At 35.4% G+C, this 19,468-nt stretch overlaps 1 protein-coding gene across 3 annotated transcripts in view; it reads right to left on the reverse strand.

The window, feature by feature from the left end:
* Positions 1-3,635: 3,635 nt before the first annotated feature.
* The window catches only part of FYB2 (FYN binding protein 2), a 100,443-nt gene continuing 84,610 nt past the window's right edge, over positions 3,636-19,468 (reverse strand). For all 3 annotated transcript variants that reach the window (XM_063104939.1, XM_063104938.1, XM_063104937.1), the window contains 7 exons: positions 18,801-18,829; positions 17,239-17,299; positions 11,000-11,086; positions 8,231-8,315; positions 4,967-5,123; positions 4,845-4,878; positions 3,636-4,206 (listed from right to left, as the gene is read on the reverse strand). In XM_063104939.1, coding sequence (XP_062961009.1) covers positions 4,185-4,206; positions 4,845-4,878; positions 4,967-5,123; positions 8,231-8,315; positions 11,000-11,086; positions 17,239-17,299; positions 18,801-18,829 — 475 coding nt within the window. In that variant the 3' untranslated portion in view covers positions 3,636-4,184. The remainder of the gene's footprint in view (positions 4,207-4,844; positions 4,879-4,966; positions 5,124-8,230; positions 8,316-10,999; positions 11,087-17,238; positions 17,300-18,800; positions 18,830-19,468) is intronic.

The following is a 19,468-nucleotide window of genomic DNA, read 5'->3' on the forward strand; positions in this document are numbered from 1 at the left end:
GGGGTCGTTTACAGTATCTAGAGACCATCTAGAGGCCACATAGAGGCACTGGAATTCGCTGGCCCATGGCTCCTTTCATCTTCAAAGCCATCAACTGGGGCTCCTGCTTTAGATCTCTCTTTCCTCTTCTTCCACCACATCTCTCTGACTGGCTGACTGACTCTTATGCCTTCCTCTTTCAATTTTAAGGACCCATGTGACTAAGGTGGGCCCACCTGGATAACATAGGCTATTCTCCCTATTTTATGATCAGGTGGTTAGCAACTTTAATTCCATAAGTAAAATTCCTTTTGCCAAATCACATAACATGTTCACAGGCATAACACCAGAGGATTAAGATCATAGAGGCTAAAATTTTGCTTACCATAGAATAGGGAGAGAATGACCTCAGGCTAACAATCAAATTTTACACTAAAGACTGCTGGGAATAGAGAGCAAGCAATGTAGATGTGGTCCTATGTACTTGTAGTTGTCACCTCCCATACTTACATATGTAAAAGCAACTTTTTGAAAAATGTATGCTATCCCTCATTAAAAAGAAAAATGTAAACATGTCGAAGTCAGGATACATAAGTAAAGATTCAATTTGTTTTTTCTAGTTTAAAGAGAACAGATTTTTGTTTATTAGTGAAAATGTTTTTCATTTATTTCCTAAACTGCATGGTAGTGGATGCATATTGCAGGAAATTTCAACAGTATAGGAAGTGTGAGACAGCTAAGAAAAACATGATCCATAACCCTTTTACCCAGAGGCAGCTGTTTCTTAGGGTTTTATTATCTATTGATTTTTTTCTCTTCCTATTCCTCTCCCTAGAATATACTCTTTGAAAGTTCTGAAGTTGTGCAGGAAAGTCACTGGTCAAGAAGGATGCTGTGTCCTTGGAAGACCAAGTGTTTCACAGAGGTACTCAGAACAGGGAAGGGAAGGTTTTGTGGGTGCATATTAGGGTTGTTGGAGGCCTTACCTACATAGAAATGAATTTATGAGTGGGCCAGTATTAGCCTCTGTTAGGGTCAAGTGCCTTTGTATGCTATCTTTTATCTGACAGAATGGTGTTATCTTTACTATCTTTATGCAAAAATTAAAAGTAAAGTAGAAACTCAGTCTTTCCATTGAAGCTTTATGCTAGATTAAGTTTTCTAGCAGATGGACAACATCTGCTTTGGACATCACCGAAGTCTTAGTTGTGGTGTTTACATTTAAAAACCTTGCATATCAATAATGTGAGAAATACAGTTTAGATGCTTTGATTTAAAGAATGGAGGAAATATGGCTGATATTAGTGAAATAAAAACAACCATATTGAGAATGGATAGAAGCAATTATGTTTTCTAAAAACCTATATCATATCAATAAATAGTAATTAGGTACTAGTTTATATTAGATCAGTTTATATTTTAAAAACATATTTAATAGATTTATAAAATTGAAAATTTTTCTGTTTATGTAAAATAAATGTTCACATCCCAGCCATTCTTTCAAGTCTTGAATTTAAATTTCAAGATTTGAATTTTAAAAACATATTTATGTTTTCAGCATCTTCCAACTTCAGAAAAGTCCAGGTACAAAAATAACACATGGTATCATGTATTAAGGATTTTAGAATACTTTCAGTTATACTATTACATTATAGCATGACAGCAACCCTGAGAAGTAGACCAGATGAGTGTTATTAGCCCTCTTTTACTAATGAGGAAATTGAGACTCAAAGAGCTTAGTCATTGAATCAGAACAAGAGTGCTTGTGATGACGAAGTGCACGGGACAAATCCATCTCAGCTCAAATTTAGTCCCACTGCCACCCCACCCCAATTAAAATACTTCATGGTTTGGTGAAGTGGCAAGAGTGATGTATGGTTTATGATTCTCTGCTGGACAGAATTATTGCATGAAAGATTTCTGTTCAATATAGCCATATTCTCTCTGTTTCTCACCTCCTTGCCCACAGGCCATACTTATCCTCAACTTCTACAATGCCTACTATAACAGCTCTTGTTCTGGAGAGTGGGAGAGGCCTGCAGTTGCCTGATCGCCTCTCACTGGGTGGCAAATTAATTCAGGATCCAAGCAGAGTCTGGTCTCTAGTCCAAGCAGAACTATATTCCCAATCTTTGGTACCAGCCTTAATCTCACCTCCAAGAAAAGCCTCAGAACCATTCCCTTATTCTTCCCCTCTCTCTCACCTCTACATCTAATCAGTCACCAAGACATTCTGATTCCTTTACCTCTGTAATACCTTTAATGGGGCTCCTGTACCATGTTTCGACTGCTGCTCTCTTAAATTAAGGTATGATACCCTTTTGCCTAGAATATTGCAAAAGCAATTGTCTCTCCCCTTTAATCTTTTGTTGATACTGCTGTGATTGCTTTTTTTCCACCTGAACACCTGGCATTTCCCTCCTGTTTAACCCTTGAATGGCTCCCCATTCTCTAGTGAATTCTGTCTCTACAAGTGAATTCTGTCATATTCTAGCCCCAACTAAGCTACCCCATTCCAAACAGCTCTTGCCATTTCCCACCAGACATGTACACTCCATTTTCTTTGAATTTCCTCTTAGTCACCAGATCATGTGCCTTGTCCAACAAATATACTTTTGTATTTACAGACCAAGCTTCAGTGTCACCTTCTCTGTAAAAACTTTAATTCTCTAGCCATTCCATCTTGTTTATTATAATTATGTTATTTGTAATAATTTCTGTACCTGTTTCCTTCTCTAAACTCTAAACGCTATGGAATACCTTTGATTCCTTTCTTTTAGAATAAGCTTAGCTTTTATTGGCAGGTGCCATTTGGGACGTGAAAAAGAAGATGATAAAAGAACATAAAAGTTTACAAAATAGTCTCAAGGTATAAAGGAAGAGGCTATGGAAAAAAATTCCATCACACTCTTGAAGTCTAGAATCACCCTGCTTAAAGAAGTGAGTAAAATTCTTCAGATTTTCATTGGTAAAAAAGCCACTTAAAGCAGTTGAATGCATATATAGAAATTATGTGCACTGCATGTCAATGAGATAAATAATTTAAAAATACAATGTTACTTAAAGTTCAGCTTTTTAATTTTATATTTGCTTTTACATATGACAATATGTATGAATTCTATTAATAGGTATTGGACATAGGCAAAAATAATCACAATTTTTCTTATTTGGGGCAAAAGGATGTTTTAAATTGTTTTTTTTTTTTTTTTTTTTTTTAGTTTGCTTCTGTTTATTTTATTTTTAAATTTATTTATTTTATAAATTTTATTTTGTCGATATACAATGTGGTTGATTATTGTGGCCCATTACCGAAACCTCCCTCCCTCTCCCCGCTCCCAACCAACAATGTCCTTTCTGTTTGCTTGTCGTATCAACTTCAAGGAATTGTACTTGTTATGTCTTCTCCCCCTGCCCCCCGGTTTTTTTTTTTTTTGTGTGTGTGTGTGTGAATTTATTTATTTATTTTTAGCTCCCACCAATAAATGAGAATCATTGCAGCACTCTTTACAATAGCCAAGGATGTTTTAAATTGAAACAGCATATACTATTATATAGATTTTGTTAAATATATTTAGGTACTTCTTAAAATGATATTGGGTGAATTTAGGAATAAATTATTTTTCAGCAAACTATTCCCAAAAGAAATCACTGTTGAACAGCATTCATCTGATTTTATTTTTGTATTAAAGCAAAAGGACACATACCTTGATTTTTATAAGACAGAGCCATGATTATTTGAAGATTATACCTTAAATTTGAGTATTGAAAAGACCTTGATTAAACTACTGTTCAGTATTATACCAAATTTAAATGCACAACATCTAGAAATTACAAATGCTCTTGTACTAATATTAGAAGCAAACTAGCCATCTGCACAACTGAGGAGGTGCCTGCCATAAGGCATGGTTTCTAACTCTGGATATGGCTCATTAAGCACATGCTCGAGTGCTAACACACTGTTTCACATGCTCTTTAACTGGCAGTGAAATAGATACTGAAATAGACATTGAAAAATAACCTTTTAGAAGTAAAACCAACATGTAAATATTGAGGATTTGTTTGTTTTTCTCTTCTAAGTTCTGAGCAAAAGTTTCCACAGATTCCACATCTCATTTGCCCTGTAAAATGAAACTGATGTGAGACAAGTATAAGATCTCAGGATTAGTTCTCACGTGTACAGCCCATGCCATTTGATCTTGTTCTTCCTAAGGTGACCAACCTTGATGCCTGAGAAAAAAGAAAAATATACAAACATTTTGAAATACAGGCCAATGAAACAGTGAATATGAGATTCCTGGGGACTTTCTTTATCCAGTTTAATATTTTTATGTTCCTTTAAAATGTTTATAGAAATACCACATGTTCTAACTTATTGGTGGGAGCTAAAAATTAATATATAAATTCACACACACACACACACACACACACACACACACACACACAAAACCGGTGGGGGGGGGAGAAGATATAACAACCACAATTACTTGAAGTTGATACGACAAGCAAAAACAGAAAGGACATTGTTGGGGGGGAGGGGGGGAGGGAGAAGGGAGGGAGGTTTTGGTGATGGGGAGCAATAATCAGCCACAATGTATATCGACAAAATAAAATTTAAAAAAAAAATTAAAAAATAAATAAATAAATAAAATGTTTATAAAAATGCTCTGTAGAGAAGTTTGATACTATACTCAGGAGACACAATAATAAAGTCTATTCTAATGTAATCCTTGTAGAATAGGGAACTGCATATCTAATTTTCAAAACATTTTCTGAATTTCATAAATTCTGGAATCCTTGAGACTGATGTATACAACAATGTATTAAGTATTTAGAACTCATTTAAAGTATAAAACCAAACCACTTACTTGAAATCTAGATGTTCAATGAGCACATATCCATCTGTAGAAACAGAAATCACTGTTACTAATCTGAAAGGAAAAAACAGTGATGATTTGAAATTTTATGGGCAATAAATCAATAAACTTACATTTGCCTTTAGAATTGCGACATATCACTAGATTTTGTTCCGTAGTATCAATGACTTCCAGTTCTTCCCCAGGGGTTATTGGCAGGTCGAATATTCCATTTCTTGAATTATTTGAACACACCACTGCTGTGTTTATAACAATAATCTCTTTGTTATACTGAAATGAGAAATTACTAATCAGACTATGCTTGCATAGTTGTTTTCTTTTCATTATAACACAATTAATGGAAAATATAATATAGTGACCTCAAAATAAACTCAAGATGCTAGATATTGATTAGTTAAATAATACCTAAGGGAATAGGAAATAATAGGAAGGTATATAATGAAAGAAAAGTCATTTAGGAAAATAATAGTACTTTGCCACAATCTTACATTTGTTTTGTATAATTATATTTTCAAAGAGATTTCATAACCATTATCTGATTTTACTAGAATGAGTCCTGATGGATGAGAAAGCTATAACATGGCTATAAATTAAGTACCATGGATGGTATATGCTAACTGTTCCAGTAATAAAGTTACCTCCAAATACAGGAAAGAAGTTAAAAAACCAAACTAAAACATACTCTCTTTGTCTGTGTAGTGCCTTGGAGTTTATAATATTCTTACATACCTATCATTTCTATCTCTTTCTAACCTTCTCTAGGTGAGCCTATATATTCTAATACATAGCTATAGCACACATACTTTAAAGTTGTGGATATTGGGTGGATGGGGGCAATTCCCACTTTCCTTTTGTGGTCAGAGACAGGCATTTGTTAACAAACTGATGAGAAATTTAATTTCTGACCTTGGGCAAGTTTTTTTCTGTGTGATAAACTAGCTGGCTTATACATCTACATGTACATCACCTTCTAATGTATTGAAATCTGTTGGTCAGAAAAAAAACCCAGCTCCAGAATATGTAGCTTAGACTACAGATGTCTACTTCACCAAATTAAGTTGACCAAATATTTCCCTTTGCTCAGGACAGTCTCTGTCTAAACTCTCTAGTTACAAATACTTATCATTATGATTAAGAGTACCTCCTACTTTGAGAAGTGTCCTGTATTTGGATGATAAATTATAAGATCACCCTATACTAAATGGGATATGATCTAGAAAATAGATTTTTCTTTTTCTTAACAATGTAATAGCTTCCTAACTGGTCGTCTTACCCTTCCCAGGCCATTGTTCACTGTGAATCTATGGTGATTTCTTAAAATAGAAATCTGATTAGGTTACCCTTCTATTTATAAAGTTCTAAAAACTCTTCATTGCTTTCAGGATTTGATCCACATTTCTTACCTTGACATTCAAGATCCTTTGCGTTCTGTCATTCCCCATCCCTCCATTTCTGCCCCCTTTATTGAATTCATCAAGCTATATGATAATCCTTGAATACACCATGACCTTTTATATTTCCATGCCACTGCTCATGCTTTTCCTCTGCTTGAAATACTCTTTCTCTTAACCACCTCACATGAAGGCTTTCATGACTGCCATGTATAATTTACTGTTTTAACTTCCCTTTGTTTATACTTCTTTTAAATCATTTAATAAACATACTGTCTTATAAAATGAAAATGGAAGACAGTTTTGTTCATCTTTGTACCCACAAAGCCTGGCACAAATGAGGTACCCAATATTTTGTGATTTGAGCTGTATAAAAATTATTGAAATAACATAGTTTTTCTAATGGTATTTTAAGGAAACCCCACCACAAGTAATAAGAAAGAATGGAATCATACACAATACAAGAAATGAAATTTCTGTACCATGTGAGACAGTCAAAAATCCAGTGAGAGATAAAGCACTAGAAGGATTAGTAGGGATCTTCTCAACAACTAATAATGGCTACACTGTTGTTTTTTGACTAAATAACATCACAATTTGCAATAGATAATTTCATATCACAGTTTCTAGATATAGTAACCCTAATAAGCTTTGGTTCAAATAGGAATTATAAGTGATTGTGAGGAATTTGTGTATATTCCTATTTTAATTTAGTCAAAAGAAAACATTTTTTGAATGTTTACAAAGTGTTAGGTAGTCTTATTCAGCTCTTCACATGGATGTGCAGATAAATAACTCTTGTCCTCTAAGAGCTCATAGTGTAATATGAGGAACATGTAATTGCAATAATGTTAATGTTTTGTGATAAGCTAGAAGTTGCTCAGGTATATAGGTAAATAGAAAAAGAGTAATTTCTTTAATCAGGAGGTTTGGGCAAGTCTTCCTGGAGAAGAGAAGATGCCTCAACTGGTGCTTGATGAATGAACAAGAGGTGATCAGATAGAGAAAAATAGCAAGTGTGTACCAGATAGAGCAGACCAAATGAATGCCTAGAGGAATGAAACAGTAAGACAAAGACAGAGATGGAGGTTTATTCAAGGGACAGAACCATGAGCAGTTTGTTGCCAAAGCAGAAAGTGCACAGCAAAGAGTAGCAGAAGATAAAACCGGCAATATGAGCAAAAGTCATGACATGAAGAGTTTTATATGCCATGTTAAGAAGTCTAAACTTGATCCATTTGGCAATAAGAATTTTTGAAAGATTTTAGGCAGTGTATTGACAGACAAATTTTGTGAGTAGGATGCACACTTTGTCTCTCTCCCAATCCAGTGTCAAGTACATGGAAGATATTCAATATGTTTTTTAAATTAATACATTATATGATATCAGTGAGGATAATTTGAACTTTAGAATAATAGAAAAATGTTCTGTGGACTCTTAATAACAGAATAAGAAGTCAAAGCACTTCAGATGCTGCTTGTTAATTCATTCAGTTATTATTCATTTGTTCATTTAGTCATACATTCATTTACAGAACGCTATGTGCCCAGTTTTTTGTTGGGAACTGAGGAGCAAATTTGATTGAGAAAGAGTCTCTCCTCCCAAAGGAACTCAAGAGTTTAGTTCAGGATACATATACACACACACCCCATAATTCAATTAATTGATCAGTGTTATAAAAGATGTGTATATAATTGATACAAAAAATGGGCTGAGGGAGTAACTTTACCTGAAGGAGTTAGGGAAGAGTGACATTTAAATAGAGTCTTAAAGAACACACGTGTTTTTCCAGGCAGAGGAAATAGCATGTACAAAGTCCTGACAATATGGAAATGCATCAGGAAAAAAATCAGAATAACAGCTTTTAGTCAAAGATCATATCCTTATTTCAGAGAGGCAGAGGCACAGCACACTTACAGGACCTTTTAAAATGGAAATTATTAGCTGTTAATATTACTAATTTTTGCCTTCAGGGGAAAACATACCTCAAATCTTTTTCTGAAAAGTTTTTCTTCTCTTTGCATTCTGTTCTTTTCTAAGTTTTGCATCTTGGTTCTGAAGAAAGATGAACTGGCAAGAAATATGCGGGTAGGGTTAAATGTACTATATAAAACTCTTAAGCTTCCAAGTCTACTTCAGGATAAATTCAGGTATAATTTTGTGTGTGTATAATTTTATATAAAAATCATAGATACATAACCATATATCTGTATGTCTGTGTATATATACACACACACACCCCTATGTATGTATGTATATACATACAAGCATACACAGACCTCTCTGTTTTAAAAAAATAAGGTATTTATAAATCTTCCCAATCACCTTTAATGGAAACCAGTAAGAATAAGCAGCTTACATTTTGTGGTTTTCTAAGTATTCTAACCTAATCAGGGGGATCACAAATCGATGTGGCTCAATCAAAGAACTATCTTGTTTGCTGAGTAATTTGGGAAGATGGATAGGATTAAGAAAATAAAGCAAGATGCCACAAAACGTGCAAGAATTTCAACACATAAAAGTGAATAACCCTACAACAGAAGCTGATTACACTCTTAACTCCTTCTTTTACTCTCTCCCTCTCTTCATGTGGAGTTTGGTTCTGGTTTTTAGCAGTTTAACATTGACAGAAGGAAAAAAGTCAACCAAGCTCTGTCAGTTTTATTCAGAAGTGTCTCTTTTCAAGATTACAGCTCCTGCCATGTTTCAGACTGTCACCACTTCTTGCCTGAAATACCATCTTCCTCTTGCTTCTCCTTCCTAGGATTCATCTGTATATCTGCCTCCAGAGTTGTCTTTCTAAAATTTAATTGATCATGTCATTCTCTTGCTTAAATCTTCCTACTGTCTCTCTACTGCCTATAGGATAAAGCCTAAGTTTGTTAGGATGATACAGAGGGCATTTTATAATCTGGCTCCAATCTGCCTTTCTAGCTTTATCAGCTGCTCTTTTCCCTACACATATGGTGTCTACTTGGGTCATCATAGAAAGTGGGCTATCATACCCTTCCCTAACTTCTCTTAAAACTTGCCATTATCTTTGATTAATAAAGGCATAACAAAAGGGTTGAATTGATAAGATTTTACTCAAAAGCATTTCTTACTTATTGGTCAAATGAGTAATGGTTGAAACCATTCAAAAAGAAAGAGCACATAAAAATTGATACATCAATCTACAGGAATAATTATAAGTGATAGCCTATCACATTTTTAAAAAAAATTTATTTTATCTTGTCAATATACAATGTGGTTGATTATTGTGGCCCATTACGGAAACCTCCCTCCCTCCTCCCTATCCCCCTCCCTCCCAACAACCTCATATCTGTTCGCTTGTCGTATCAATTTCAAGGAATTGTAATTGTTGTGTCTTCCCCCACCCCCAGTTTATTTGTATATTTGTTTATACCTGTTCTCCAATGTTCATTGCAGCACTATTTACAATAGCTAAGAGTTGGAACCAGCCCAAATGTCCATCATGAGATGAGTGGATACAGAAAATGTAGTATATCTACAGAATGGAATACTACTCTGCTATAAAAAAGAATGAAATACTCCCATTTGCAACAACGTGGATGGACCTAGAGAGGATTATATTAAGTGAAACGAGTCAGGCACAGAAAGAGAAATATCACAGGTTCTCACTTATTTGTGGGAGCTAAAAATAACTATCTCATTTTAAAATTTACTCAGTTGAGAATAAAAGTATACTATTATATCAATTTTTTGTAAGAAATAAAAAGGAACTAGAAAATTGTTTCCTAGAAAGACATACTCGTAGTCATCAACATACTAAAAGGAGGGAATAAAAAGTTTTACTGATATTTCCCCCTTGGAATTCTGTTTTGTTATGCTATGCAAGCATATATAAAAAAAAAGTTTAAGGTAGAAAGTTGCTTTTCTAGTCTGTGAATACATCTTTCCAACTAGGGAGAAATAAATTACTTGAAGTCTATAAACTTAAAGGAAGGGCCATCCTATGCTATCCTCTGAGTTTGGGTTTGATACAGACTATCTGATTCCTTCTGGGATACTCCAGGAGGACTTTTCTAGATAGGTTTCCCAGAGCAGACAGGTCACATTATGTTCATAGCTCAGTGACTATTAGACAAGGATTTCTTCAAGACATTTGTTAAAGAAAGTACCTCAAATCCTGCCCCATGTACTAGCAATTGAGAAGACTGGAGTACAGGGCACTGAGTAACTATCTGAGTCATTTAAAAAAAAAAAATCACCTCTCCCAACAGCCAACTGGGAACTTGAATTACATGAATGAAGGTTAGACCTTGAGTCAATAAAACATTCTTTTCCTAAAACAAAATTGTAACACTAATTGTAGTAATAACTAGAATTATATTTAGGGAAATCAGTCTTATGATACTTAGTTTTTCTTTTCTCAAAGTTTTATTTAAGTTATACTTGATGTTTTATTTAAGTTCTTCCTTATGGGGGAAAAATTCTTATAGCCTATAGAAGACTAGAGGTTTTCCATTGTTTGATAAGGGCTGATTTGAAATCTTTCCTTACTTCCCATCCACCAAAAGTAGGGGGGATGATAATGATAAACGTGCATGGTACTCAACATTTTCATATTGTCATTTTTAATCCTCTCAACTGTACTTTGATGTGGGTATTATTTTCATTTTTTAGATGAGGAGCCTGAGAGTCAAATTTAGTGACTTGTCTAAGGTCACACAGTTAGAAAGAGGTACAGATTGCAACAGAAAGCTGTCATGTAAATGTGTCTGTGTTCCTACCTTTCTGAGTCTTCAGCACTTTTTTTCTCTTTTGTTTCCCTTAGTATCAAAAACTTGGGCTTCCTGATTTTCAGTTTATGTTTATCCCTGAGGAGAAAAATATTTTGAGCAAGTAAATTAAGACTGAACTATTAAAATTTATGGAACCATCAACATTATCTGGGCAATTATGTTTTACAAGCATATTTAAAAGTCATCTAGAAATAGAATTTGATAATTTGTGGTAAGACCATACAGTAAATATTTTAGGCTTTGTAGGCCATACTGTCTCTGACAACTATTCAACTCTACTGTTATGACTTTTATTTACAAAAGCAAGTGGCAGGCCGTATTTGGCCCACATGCCATAGTTTGCTGATGCTGATCTGTGGTGGTCCAAATTTGAAACTAGAAGCAAGAGATCAACCTGCTTATAATCACACTTCATCTCCTTTCTGAGCCTAGGTTTCTTTTCCTCTAAAATGTTAATAATAATAATAAAAAACTTTGCCATGAGACAAGACTAGGCCAACTAAAAGTTTAGCCTTAGTGGATCTGGGCACAGGATGATGCATGGAAGGGAGAAAGTATTATAGGAGTAATTAATACTTTTTGAGCACCTATGTGTCAGGTCTTATGCTAGGCATTTTACATATATTAACTTATTTGGTTTTCACAGTAAGTACTGCAATAATACTTTAAAGTAGTCATTCATAAAGTCTTATAAAGAAGGAAATGGATGATCAGAAAGCTAGATACCATGGTCACAGAAATAGTGGCTTTAAATGCAGGTGTGTCTGGCTCCAAAATCTGTGGTCTTTGACCACACCTGCTGCTTCAAAATGTTTCTTCCCTGATATAACAAAATTACCAATGTGTCCATGGTTAATGAGCAAAAAATGATACAACTATCCTATGTCAACCATCTGTATGTCTATGGTGTCTGCATACCTGAACAATAACTCTTCACTGGGTATATTATAAACACAAGGATATTATGCAAGAGGAATTTTTGAGATTTTCAGAGACATTAGGTCACTCTTCCCTTCAGATTATCATCACAAATGTCCAACAGAATGTCAAGGTCTCAACACTTGACCAGCATTGAAGATGCAGCTTAGGGAAAGCTTTTAAGAAGACATTCCAGACTTGTCTAGGGATCTCTGATCCATTTCTTTTCTCAATGTCAGTTGCCTTTGGAGTCCATAACAAGGAGCTCAGCAATTACTTCTTTTCTAACTGTTCCATGTTCACTTGTTTTATCACTCCACTTTAAGTTACCAGATGGTGGGATCTAGACATATATTCTAAATGTATCCACAGCAAGGTCAGCGCAATGCTAGGTGTATAGCAAGTGTTAAGTATATGAACTTGTGCATGAACTTGTTTGTAAGGAGCTACAGCTATGTGGGCAGGGAATAGGCAAGGCACATGTCTGCTTAAAAGTTTATTTTCTTTACTGATTGTAAAGCAATATATCCTTCATGAGAAAGACTCTCAACAAATTAGATATAGAAGGAAAGTATCTCAAAACAATAAAAGCCATATATGACAAACCCACTGCCAGTATTGTCCTGAACGGAGTAAACCTGAAAGCTTTTCCTTTAAGAACAGGAACAAGATGGGGAAGCCCACTCTCACCACTCCTATTTAACACAGTATTGGAAGTACTAACTAGAGCAATCAGACAAGAGAAAGAAATAAAACACATTTGAATTAGAAAAAATGAAGTTAAATTGTCCTTGTTTGGAGATGACATGATCCTGTATATGGAAAAACCCAGACTCCACCAAAAAACTCTTAGAGCTGATAAATGAAGTCAGTAAAGATGCAGGATATAAAATCAATATATAAAAATCAGTAGCATTTTTATGTTGAGTACTCAACTGGAAGAAGTAGAAAAGAGACAAGCATAATCTAACCTCAAAGACATCCAAGTTTCCTTCTAAACATTTTTCTAAACACTTTTAAAAACTGAATTGAGACCATTCTGTACATACAATTTTGCAGTCTGCTATCTTTCTATTATAGTGTAAGCTTTTGTCCACAATTCATTAGAAAATATTCACTATATATTTACCATATATTTAAATGATCATGTTGAGTAGTATATTATCATATATTAGAAAATTACTGCACATTCAGACAATTTGGACTGTTTTAAACATCCCCTTTTTATGAATAAACCCGAGATAGACATTTTCTGTGCATAAGTTTTTTTCTTTGTTTTTTAAATTGGAGCTAATGGCTTAATGTGGAATTACTAAGTAAAGGAAATTGCCACTTTTGATGTATATTGACAGATTATCCTAGAAACTAGCCCAATACCTATCACCAAGAGAATGGGCAAATGAATTGTGGTATATGCATACAATGGAATATTATAGAACATTAAAAATGAAAAAATTACAATGTCAAGAAAAGGATGGGTTTTGAGTTTCAAAAAAGTTGCAGAATTCTGTATACAGCATGATACCATACTTATAATGTTTAAATTCCAAATGAGACAATATTTTTTTCATCCATGTTTGATGAAATTATTTTTGTCCTGGACAAGGAAACAAAAAACAAAATTTAGATGCGTGGTGTCCTTGGGGGAAAGGCAATGAGACAGGCCAGGGGCTGTATGTAAGGTAGAGAGGCCAAGGTACTGGTTATGTTCCAGTTCTTAAGCTGAGTTATGGGTTCAGGGCAATTTGTTTTACCGTGTTTTACAACTTACACATATTTCATGTTTTATGTTGATTTCTTAAACTATAATTTATTTTTTAAGAAAAATTCATTCTTTAACTCGATATTCTACGACCCTCCTCTGTCTCATGCCAAATTACATCTCTTGCTCTTAACACTGTTTTCCCAATCATAGGCCTTATGGTCCAATGAAAGTTCCCAAACACATGCGTTTTCCATTTACACAATTGTCCCCTGCCCTTCTCTCCTCTCCTCTTGCTCTCAAGTCTCCACCTGTCAAAATGTTACCTATTGTCCTTCCTGCTCCACAGTTTGACACAGAGACTTTTCTGATCCCCTAAGGGACAGTAATGGCTATCTATTCTTAGCTTCCAGGTTATTTTGCACATTTTGATAGCAGATTGTTCTGTGTTAATTAATTTAACAAGCTGTTTTGGTATCATGCCACATGATACAGATCTGAAAGCCACAGTCCCTACCTCAGGGAGTTCCCAGTCTATAGGAGAAGATGGTCAAGAAAAGAGACCATTACAACTGTGAGAAAAACGTTCTGACAAAAAAGAAGTACCTAACTCAAATAGTTAAGGTCAGAGAGCTTCCTGGGAAAAGTAAAATTTGAATTCAGTTTTTTTTTTTTTTTTTTTTTTGTCGTTTTTTCGTGACCGGCACTCAGCCAGTGAGTGCACCGGTCAGTCCTATATAGGATCCGAACCCGCGGCGGGAGCGTCGCTGCGTTGCCAGCGCAGCACTCTACCAAGTGCGCCACGGGCTCGGCCCTGAATTCAGTTTTAAATAATGAGAGATAAAATAGTTAACCAGGCAAAAAGTATGGCCAGTTGTGTTACCAGTAGAACCATTCTTTTGTTCTTAAATTCTTGCCTCCTTGGAGAGGAACTGTGTACTCTGAGTATCAACCGGTCCTAACACACACGCACACCCTATATCCGTTCTCTTTCAAAATATCCTGTTTCTAAGCAACCACATAACAATGTGTAATTATTGATTTATTTTTTCATTCACTTATTTGTCTCCTAATCAGGCAGCCATAGGAATTGTATCTCTTTTGTTCACTGCTTTATACCTAACACCTAGCATAGTGCCTGGCACATAGTACTTGTGTAATAAATATTTGTTATGAAGGTTTGGAAATGCTGGACAGCCCATCAAGTTCAAGGAACTCCAAGCAGTTCAGTATAGATGGAACACAGGAATGGTGGGTGAGTGGGAAGTACAGGGGAGGCTGAGAGGTTGCCAAGGGCTGGATCATCAATGAACTGTGTGTCTTCCTAAGCAGTCTGGACTTCATTGTGAGACTAAGGTATCACCACTAAACAGTTTTAAGCTGATGGGTGGTGATATGACCACATTTGTGACATTTTATGACATGACTACATTTGCACTTTAGAAAGTTTGGAGAATAAACTGAAATGGAGGCTCAAGGACCCTTCAGGGAGTTGTTGCAGTAATCCAGTTGAGAAACAATGAGGGCCCAAATTGTACCTGTACAGTGGTTATGGAGACGTGGGAATGGTTTGTGAGTTATTGGAAAGCGCAGTGGGGAGGGCAGGGCATGAGAGGAGGAGTCCAGGATAATGCCCAGGGTTTTGGTTTGGGCACCTATGTGTTTATGGAAAGAATCACCAACATAGAAATTAGAAGAAAGGAATCAGATTTGGATGTGGAGGGTTGACATCATGCATTATTATGTATATTCTGAGTTTCAGACAGAGTTATCTAGCAGGCTTATTAGAGCTCCACAGAGAAATCTGACCTCTAAATGTGAATTTCAATATTTTCACCATAATGTTTATAATTAAAGCCCTGGAAGTGGATGAGATGATTCAAGAAAAGCATATAAAGAAAGAATAGAAGAGAACTGATATAGGAAATCTGAGGAACATGTAATATTTAAGACATGAGTAGTAGAATTAGAGTTCACACACAAAAATGAAAAAAAAAAACACTTAAGAGGAGCAGGCAAAGATGAGGAATAAGAAATAATAACAACATGGAAACCTAGGGAAAAGTTAGTATTTTTTCTTTTGGAGGATGGCATAGTCAACAGTTTTAGGATATTACAGAGGAGCCAAGTAAGATAAAGACTTAAAAGTATCCACAGGGTTTAACAAAAGAGTTACTAGTGAACTTACCAAAATAAGTTCACTGGTATGATAGGAACAGAAGCCTATTTGTAGTGAGCAAGGAAAGATGAATAGAAGATAGCAGAAGTGACCTTTATTTCCAGCTATTTGGTTGAGAGGAAAAGGACAGATAACAGGTAGTTAGAGATGGGGCATTGAGTTTACAGGTGGTTTCTTTTTTGATAGATTATAGTTATTTAGTCCTTGAAAACAGAGATTCTGTCAAATAGTCCTTGCTACCCTCCATGTTGCCTCGTACAGAGGAGATTATTAAACAAATGTGCTAAAATGAGTTTCAAGTCTTTGGATTCAAAGATAAGAATCAAAAACAGAATCTAAAAAGTGCAAATCAAAACCACCATGAGATACCACCTCACAACTATTAGAATAGCTATTATCAAAAAGAAAAGAGATAAAAAATGTTGGCTAGGGTGTAGAGAAAAGGGAACCCTTGTACACAGTTGGTGGGAATGTAGAACGGTGCAGCCATTATGAAACACAGTATAGAGGTTCCCAAAGAAATTAAAGACAGAACCACCATATGACCCAGCAGTCCCTCTCCTGGGTCATATGAAATCACCACTTTGTAGAGATACCTGCATTCCCATGTTCATTATTCACAATAGCCAAGATATGGAAACAACCTAGGTGTCCATCAGTAGATGAATGGATGTAGAAACCATGGTGTGTGGGTGTGTGTGTGTGTGTGTGTGTGTGTGTAATGGAACGTTTTTCAACCTTAAAAAATGAAGAGATACAGCCATTTGCCACAGCATGGGAGGACATTACATAAGGAAAATAAGCTAGATACAGAAATAAAAAATATTGCATGATCTCACTTATACTTGCAATCTTTTAAAAAGTCGAATGTATAGAGATGGAGAATAAAACAGTGGTTACCAGGGTCAGGGGGTGGGTGGGGGTGGGTGGGGGGGATGGAGAGATATAGGTCCAAGGATACAAAGTAGTAAATGTGTAGGATAAACAAGTTAAAAGGTCTAATGTACAACATGAGGACTAAAGTTAATAATAGTGTATTGTATACAGGATTTTTGCTAAATGAGTAGATTATAGCTACTCTTGCCAACGGGGGGAAAATGGGTACTATGTGAGATGATGGGTATGTTAATTTGTTCCACTGTAGTGATCGTTTTACTATATATATGTATATTATAACATCATGTTGTATACCTTAAATATATACAGTAAAATTTATTCTAAATAAATTTCAAAGCTCCAGTGCGTTTTGAATCACCTACCACTGTTGTATCATCTATATTATTCACTGTTTTCCCTTTTTAGTGGGGGAACTATCTCAAGCTGACTTTTCATCTAGTCACAAAGATCTAAAGAGATGGCTCTCTGACCATATTTAAGGAAGCATCAGGAAATGTCAGCAAGTTTGACCAATGATGTAAATTGACTTACTTTGACTCTTTTTCACTCATGTCCACGTCATCATAGATAACAACTTCCTGAGACCTAAGTTCTAGAGTCAAAATAGGATCAAAATAGTCCATTATTAGGTATGGTGTATATAGTCCCCACTATCCAAATTATACACAATTACCTCATTATCCAGGTGTATCCCCAAGCCTGTTTTATCAAAATCTGATCACAGAATACAGACAGGGTGGAAGAATCAAAGAACAAAATGATTCTCCATTTGGGAAAGAATCAAGTGAGGGATTAAAAAAATAATGAGATGCCCTAGTATCTCAAACACATATGTATTGATATCAATTTGATTTCATGCAGAGCTCCAGAAAAATATGAGTTGCTGAGAGAATCATTTTTAGATTAGGTTCCCATCTTTCTGGAATTAGACAAAGATGTTATACTGCTAGAATAGTGAGAGGACTTTTTTAATTTCTGGAGTGTGGGGGAACAGTTTAATAGAATATTAAATTAATAGAATATTAATGTTAATTTTTCTTCCATGATTTTTTTTTCAAACCATTGGCAACTCTCCTTTATAATAATTTTGCGTAACACTGAATCTTGGTGCATAATCATAATTAGACATTTTCAGTTTAGGATATTCACATTTCTTGGTTCTCTACATAGAATTCCATGATTTTCAGGTGACTCACCATGTGAACAAGTTTGAGAGCTTCTGGCATAATTATTCGTAATTCATATTCAATTATTCATCACTTTAATCATTTTCTTCAATACTTTTAAATGTGTGGGGGTGTACAATGCATGCCTATTTTAAGTTGGCTTTTTTTTTTTTAAACATAGACCAAGGATTTGTTGGGAGACCTGTGATTTTACCAGGTATACATAATCTTCATGTTACTCAGTTCAGCACACCCCATATTTGTGGAATATAATATACACTTGAATTACTGAGTTATAATGAAATCAAAGTAGCCACATGGCTAGAGCCCATAGACAAAAGCCAACAAACAGCAAAAACACTTGGCCTCCTTTTATTGACAAATTCAATGAAGTGATCATGTACTGAGAATGTACTGTGCTAATTTATGCACTATTGTTTTAACGGAAAAGGAAATAACATTCCAGTGGCCCCTCCTTGGTTTAATTGGTGTGAATGCAGCAATGTGATCAAAGTCAACTTTACTGTGTCTGAGTTAGTGTGATCTGTCAAATCCTTCAAGAGGTTTTGTAGGATAATTCAAAAGGCATGAGTTTCATAGTCAGAGTGACTTGGATACAAATCCCAGATCATTCAAATATGTCGGGGGGGGTCCCAGAACCTCTCTAAAAAGGGATAATAACATCTATTTTTCTGGGATTTTAAAAGGAAAGTATCTACCTTAGGGTATGGTATATAGCAGGTACTTGAGAAAAGTTACTCATCTTCTCCAAAGAAACAACTGTCGTATAAGATAACTTCTCTAATTTTGACAAATCAATTTTTCATTGATGATGGGAATGCAGGAAGGATTACCATTTCTCTTTCCCTGTCCCTGAATATATCAATGCTAAGTACTTTTGGTCAGCAATAAGCAAATGTTACTTACCTAAATCAGGCAGTGAAATGGAAAATGCACTGTTGATTGAGAAAACACAAAAAAGGTTTAAGGAAAAAAACATTCAGAAAGATTAGGTGATACATCTCAAATAACATTAGATGACTAAGTGTCTTAATGCAGATACTTCTAGGCAAAGGGGTGAAGAAAACCTCTGGCAGCTTTGTTCTGATCACCCCTCCCCCACAACCTTTTTAAAATGAGCTTGTTTATCACCAGTGATTGCCTATACCCCATTTCCTAACTTGACAATCTCAGGCTGCTCCACAGCCCTGCCTTCTCTGCCCTCTAACCTTCCAGGATGCTAATCAGATACATCCAATGTGGGGTAAGTATTGGTGAGAGAGAACGACCTACAGATGAGTTAATAGGAATTCTGCAGACATGGCACTCTGCCTGTATCGTTTAAGCCAAAGGATGACTTAAGAGGAGAATTCCAGGCCAGGTGGAAATGTAAGATGGAAGATTGCTAAGAGGGAGAAGATATTGGGCCCAGCTAGATTGTTTGGTGCTCCTCAAATCTCACAGTTAAGGAGATTACGTGAAAGGAAATATGACGCAGTAGAAAAAACACTCACGTATTTTAAGCATTTACTTTAAATTCAGCCCTACAGATATTTTTGCAACACTAATCATGGGCCAGGCCCATGTGCTGAGTA

The sequence above is a fragment of the Cynocephalus volans genome, chromosome 8, assembly GCF_027409185.1.
Source record: "Cynocephalus volans isolate mCynVol1 chromosome 8, mCynVol1.pri, whole genome shotgun sequence".
Lineage (NCBI taxonomy): Eukaryota > Metazoa > Chordata > Mammalia > Dermoptera > Cynocephalidae > Cynocephalus > Cynocephalus volans.